Raw genomic sequence first — 6,782 nt, 5'->3', positions numbered from 1 at the left:
CGACCACACCACAGTGATTTTGAAGAGAGGCGGAGGCACAAGAGAGGACTTGGGAGGCCCCGGCAGCGTTGGCCAGCGCGGAAGCCGCACCCTCCTGGCCCCAGACGGCGGCAGGGCGGAGCCGCGCGGCCGCAGCTCCGGCTGAGACGCGCGGCGCGGCGCGGCGCGGGCTCGCGTTTGAGGCGTATGGGGCTACAACGGGAGCGGCTGCGCCGCCCGGCCGGGTCACCGTCTTGCGCATGCGCGGACCCGGCGCCATTTTGGTGGCCGGGCGCGGAGGTGATTCCACACTGAGGAGAGCGCGGCGGCCGGGGTGGCAGTGGCAGCATTCGTGTGCTCGGGTGTGAATCGCCGAGGGAGGAGGCGGTGGTGGAAGAGGTGGCGGCGGTGGCGGTGGTCGTAGCGGTGGCGGAGGAGGCGGGTACGAATCAGCTGCGGGCGGAGACATGGCCAACATCGCGGTGCAGCGAATCAAGCGGGAGTTCAAGGAGGTGCTGAAGAGCGAGGAGGTCAGAAATGAACTCCCGGACATCCCCCACCCCAGCCCAGGGCGGGAGGGTTCTTCCAGCGGCGACCCCAGTATCCCCGGTAACCCCTGGGTGGCCCTCCTTGCGGTCGCCCTTCTGCCTGTGGGAGAGCAGCAGTCTCCCTCTGCTTCCGTCGCCTTCTCCTCCCCTCCCTGGGCCCTGGGATGGACCGCCTCGCGGGCGGGTGGTCTGGAGAGGAACACGGTTTGGGGGGCAGATGGAGAGGGGGGCATTTCTTGGGGGGTGGTATGAGCTCTAGAGAGAGCCCCGAGGCAGTGGCAACAGCTGGAAGTCTGGCTGTAGGGTGTGGAGGGAGCAGGCCGAGCCTGAGAAAACCCGGGAAGTGGGTTGGGGGAAGGGGAAAGGTGGTAACTGGATCCGGAGAGCTGCGCTGCTCAAAGGCCCACACTTTTAAGGGTATTCTACATTATGGCCTGTTTGGCCTCCACCGTCCTTTCCTTTGGGAAGGAGCGGTGAAAGGCCTTAGGTTTTGATGAAAGAAGGACGTTCAGAGTTACTCCCTCCTTAGTTCGGTGTTGGGAGAGAAGAGGAGACATAATGGGATACTCTTTTATTTGAGTGGGAGATAAGAGAATTTTCATCTGAGGTAGGAAATTGATTCCAGATTAGATAATTACCTCATTTCCCCCGTCCCCCAAGTCCCCAATTTCTAGGCCTCTTTTCTGTTGACATCTGAAGCTTTTTGATTGGGTGAAGGCAAGTTGTTTGGTGTATTAAAGGCACTTAAATATTATTCATTAGGAAAAAATAATGGAGGGTATGAGTAGCTTATTTCAAAATATTGTTTACAAGTTACAGATCAGAGAGTCTCTCCAAAGCAGTGCCTCTGTGACTGTTGTATTGTGCCATGAAACTTCATTATGATGTCCCTCAGAGTTAACTTGATTCTTACTTTTGAAAAACAGCCCTATTAAAAACATAGGATTTCATCAGATCAATACATTATTATACCTCCTTATTTAGTAGGTTTGTTCCAGTGTATCTTACCTGAAATTATTAAAAATATATTTTTTTGTCTCAAGCTGCTCTTGAGTCTTGCAGAATTTACTCTGATGTTGGTCATATTTATTTATATAATATAGTCAAAATATCCTTGTGATTTGACTCAAAACCATGCAAGTATAAGTACAATTTTTCATACCCAAATCAACAAGAATGCAAAGTTTTTTTCCTCCTTGGATTTAACAAAGAGATGAAAAAGTAATACTGAAATACTTATTATTTTCAAGATGTCACATATCATTTTAATAATGCATCATTACTATTTGTATTTTTCTCTTAATGTTGGAACTTCGATAAATGATTTGTGCAATTTAGCATTCTGAGTGTGTGATAAGTAATAGATATAAGTGAGCTTTATTTGTGATACTGACTCTACAGTGATTATTTTTCCAATTCGACATGTTGAATATAATTCTTTAAAATTAACTTAAAAATAACAAATACCAGTAGATTTATTGAACGTAGTAGTCTGTAAGAAATGATCTGAGCATGTGTATGAACTCTGACCTCTGTATTTGTTCTAGTGCCAAAACTCTGAATGGAAGGATGACTTTGTATTTTTGTGGTACAGTGCAGAAATAGGGTCATAAATGTCTGTACTGATATAGAGTGAAACAATGATTCTTACTTTTTATTTGCAAGAAAATATATTTGAGTATAGTTGACATATATATTCCTAATGAAAGATTCAGTTAATACAGTTGCCAATAGCCTAAAACATTTCTTCTATAATAAAGTTGCACAAACCTGAGACTTAATATAAGACTTCTTTCAAATGCTTTATTTTCTAATACTTAAAAATGGTAAGTTACTGCTCTCGTGATCCATATGGTCTCTTTGCTTTGTATATGAGGTGACTTTCACCATGATATTTTTAGTATTTCAGTTAAAGCTTAAAAGAAATCTAGTATCGCCCTAGTGTGCATATTGTTAAAGCAATACTGCTCTTTATATGTAAGGGATGCTGAGCCTTGCTTCCAGTAAGCATTATAGTATTTCAGAGGAAGAGAATAGGAAATGCAAAAAAATTATTTTTTTTAAGAAGAGTAGCTTTATAAATCTGGAAGGAAACTTCTTCGAGAAAATAAGTTGCAAAGTATATTTAGAAAAGGGTCAAATAATTTAATCTTCTATTTTAACCAATAAATGACTTTATTTTCACCAGTGTTTCATTTCATCAATAATTTAGTAGGCCCAGTTCTATAAGTGGGTTATGTTGATTACTTTCAGCTCACTGAAGGACTTGTAGTACAGTCCACGTGTTTCCTTTTTAAGTGTGGAAATGTAGTATTTTGAGTGTCTGGTCATGTAACCAAGTATTTCATCACTTCATCTATGTAACTCTTCACGTTTACCGAAGTTTCATATGCTCTTGTTTACTGGTTGATTAAAGTACTTTTTTTTTTTTTGGCATTTTAAGTTGTCTTATAAAGATAGCTGACATTTGCTGAATTCTGACCATAAGAAGTTATAAGTGGCCATTCTTAAAGTGTGTTAATTAAAATATAGTCTCCAAGATAAATCAAATGTGAAAATCAAGGTGCAGAATAGTGTGGAGGAGGTCAGCATTTGTGTTGGAAGAAGGGAGAAATATGTGTATTTGTCTCAATGAGAAATTGGTAAAATTGATTATTTCTGTATAAGCGAATTTGTCTGAGGTAATAGGCATCAAAGGATCCCTTTTGAGTTTTGAGTCATAGAAATATGTTACTTAAAGTAATAAAGGCATCTAGGCCTTTTTTCCTTGAGGCTGTTTGGAAATCCATCCTTTATGTGTCAGACATTAATTTTAAATATGTGTGAATTTTAAGGAATATTTCAAATTGCCAGGAATGGAAAATTGGTTAAAATACATGTTATAGTTATTTTATGAGTGCAATTACTAAGTGAAATGTAGATTTTGAGGCTATAATAAAACTATAATCTGTATTCACAGATTTATTATTATTGCTGTTAAAAACTAACCACCATTTGTAGAGTGGCTGTCAGTACCATTTGTTTATGCATTATTGCTAATTTCCAAGAACAATTCTTTGAATTAGATTTCCTATATCTTAGATGAGGAAATTGAGATTCAGAGAAGTTAAATTATTTGTCTACAAACATAGCTTTAGGATTTGGGTCTAGGTCCGCTTGTGTTTATATTGTACCACACTGTCATTACTTTCCAAGGATAGGCATTCTTTAATTATTTAAAAATAACTGAGACTGGTTTGTATTACGGGTTACAGGATTTAAACATAACCTAATTTAATAGTTTAAACATTAAAATAAGGGACACCTGGGTGGCTCAGTTGGTTAAGCATCTGCCTTCAGCTCGGGTCATGATTTCAGGGTCCTGGGATTGAGTTCCCCATGGGGCTCCTTGCTCAGTGAGAGGCCTGCTGCTCCCCTTGCCTGCTGCTCCCCCTGCTTGTGCTTTCTCTCTCCCTCTGACAAATAAATAAAACCTTAAAATAAAAAATTAAGTGTTACCTGTAAGTTACTTAAAGATTTAGCTGCAAGTCAATATGAAAAATACTTGAAAAAATTTTTATTTTAAAGCACCCAGGCTGGGGGAGGGGCAAAAGAGTGAGAGAGAGAATCTCAAGCATACACCCCACTGAACTCAGAGCCCACATAAGGCTCCATCTCAAGACCCTGAGGTCAAGACTTGAGCTGAAACTAAGAGTCGGACACCTAAAAGACTGAACCACCCAGACGCCTCTGCAAAATACTTTTAAATTTGAAGCTCAATGAAGTAAAATGCCCTTAAGTCAGTGTACATACTCTTGTTTGTTTGTTGTATGTTATCTAGTTTTTCATATTGTAATTGTACTTCGCTGACATTTTCTAAGATTACAGTAGGGAATACTTAAATTTATGGCATTACAAATTGAATTCATGAAAACTACTTCTGTAGTTTTCTTTTAAGTGCTTAAGTGGATTTTGTATTTATTGTCATTTTGAATTTAATGTATTTGATCTAGTTTGATCTATAGAACTGGTTGGCAAATCTTTAGAAGTAAACTGTTGATTTCTGTAGACCATAGTTTCTCAGCCTTAGCACTGTTGACATTTTAGGCAGATAATGAATTCTTTGCTGTGAGTGGCTCTTCTCTGCATTGTAGAATGTTTAGTAGTATCCCTGGCTTCTATCACTAGTTGCCAGTAGCACAGCTAACCCTCCTCCCTACCTCCTTACTCTCTCTCCCTGCCAGTTGTATCAACTAAAAATGTCTCCAGACTTTGCCAAATGTTGAGAACCACTGCTATCGACAAAACTCTTTAGAACATTTCATACTATTAAATTTGTAAGATGTGTAATATATTTTATCTAAAAGATGACAGTAGAGGTACAAAAAAGTTTATAGCATGGCTACTACTACTAGTTTTGAGTGATGTTTTTAGGATTTTGTACTTGTTTTCCCTTTGTAAATGATTATTTTTTTCTTTTAAACTTTTTCCTTTTTGATTAAAAGAAAGAAGTGAAATTCCCTGCTGGAAATGAATATAACCAGAGTTTGAACAATTTTTTTAAGAGTAGAAAAGCAGTTTTTACAGTTATGTAAGTTACAGCTCTGTGTAACTTATTTAAATAATGTGCCTTATGGGGTTCTGGGTGTGGGCTGAGTGAAGAAAGCTTTTTATGGGGTAAAAAAAAATAATTGCAACCTGTCCAAGTAATACTGTTTGGGGTGCATTTCTTTTTTTATTTTACTATTATAAAGACTTTGATCTCTGTCCATCAGGCATAGATTTAGATGCATCTGGAATTCCCTGTATCACCCTTTTGTGACCCACAAAACTAATAGTAGCCATGCTGTGAACATTTTTTGTACCTTTACTGTCCATCTTTTAGATAAATATACATGTATATATTTACTAATATGTTAGTGGTGTCTTAAAAAATGTGTTAAAATGCGTTGAGGAGGGGTGCCTGGGTGGCTCAGTGGGTTAAAGCCTCTGCCTTCGGCTCAGGTCATGATCTAGGGGTCCTGGGATCAAGCCCCGCATCCGAGTCTCTGCTCAGCGGGGAGCCTGCTTCCCCCTCTCTCTAAGCCTGCCTCTCTGCCTGCTTGTGATCTCTGTCAAATAAATAAATAAAATCTTTAAAAAAAAAATGCATTAGGGGCGCCTGGGTGGCTCACTGGGTTAAAGCCTCTGCCTTCGGCTCAGGTCATGATCCCAGGACCCTGGGATCGAGCCCCACATCTGGCTCTCTACTCCACGGGGAGCCTGCTCCCCCCCTCCCCCGCCTACTTGTGATCTCTGTCAAATAAATAAATAAAATCTTTTTTAAAAATGCATTGAGTATTCAAGTTGAAAGAGTCCTTAGATCTAGGCCAAATTCCTCATCTATAAGATCAGGAAACTGAGGCCTGAAGAGATTGATTGTTTTTTAGTGATACAGATCTGGTTAATGAATCCAGGTTTTTTGCATAGTAGTCCATTCTAACCATTATATATGGTTGCTCTATGGGGCCATTTTTTTTTTCATAAACAATACTGTAAATGCTGAATGCTAATAAAACAAAGTGTGAGTGACAGTTTAATATTGCCTTGTATTTAAGTATATTTTGTCTTTTTTTCTTGGTGTTAAAAACTAAATTTGGCAGGAGGCAGAGATATTTCACTCCTTAAGCATGATACAGTAAATTTAGCTTAGTGATTAAGAGCGTGGGCTTTGGAATTAGATTTGCTTTGGGTCCTGGCTTTTCTATTTAATATCTGCAGCTTTGACGCTCTTAGTTTTCTTATTTGTAAGAATGTAGGAAGATTAAGAGTCTTTACAGTGCTCAGAGCAGTTCTTGGGACATCTGAATAGATAGCTGTTAAGATGTCAAAATTAGCTATATGTTCATATTTTGCTTATTGTTTTGGATCATAAAGGGTTCCTTCAGTGTAGTGATATAGTGCTGTGTGAATTTGCCTGAAAAAAAGGATTTAAATGAAGGGGCTTTAGTACTTATGATAGAGTTACTTTGTCATCTCTGTGCAAACAACCTGTGGCCAAGGGGAATGCAGAAGAAAAATGTGGGCCTTGTTCTCATGGTGTTTGTTAATCCTTCTTTAGGAGACAGTTAAGAGTACCTGGGTGGCTCAGTCGGTTAAGCAGCTGCCTTTGGCTAAGGTCATGTGAGATGAGCCCCACATGGAGCTTGCTTCTCTTTCTACCTGCCACTTCCCCGCTTGAGCTCTCTCTCTCTCTCAATCTCTCTGTCAAATAAATTAAAAAACATTTTTTTTTTA

The 6,782-nt window shown here is 39.8% G+C and overlaps 1 protein-coding gene across 1 annotated transcript in view; it reads left to right on the top strand.

The window, feature by feature from the left end:
• Positions 1-239: 239 nt before the first annotated feature.
• Positions 240-6,782, top strand: part of LOC111149276 (ubiquitin conjugating enzyme E2 K) — a 74,268-nt gene continuing 67,725 nt past the window's right edge. The window contains 1 exon segment of the mRNA XM_022506252.1: positions 240-509. Coding sequence (XP_022361960.1) covers positions 240-509 — 270 coding nt within the window.

This window comes from Enhydra lutris, unplaced genomic scaffold, assembly GCF_002288905.1.
Source record: "Enhydra lutris kenyoni isolate GAN:26980312 unplaced genomic scaffold, ASM228890v2 scaffoldscaffold21, whole genome shotgun sequence".
In the NCBI taxonomy this organism is placed as follows: domain Eukaryota; kingdom Metazoa; phylum Chordata; class Mammalia; order Carnivora; family Mustelidae; genus Enhydra; species Enhydra lutris.
Note: the sequence above shows the minus strand (reverse complement) of the source record. Positions and strands in the feature narration are given on the sequence as shown.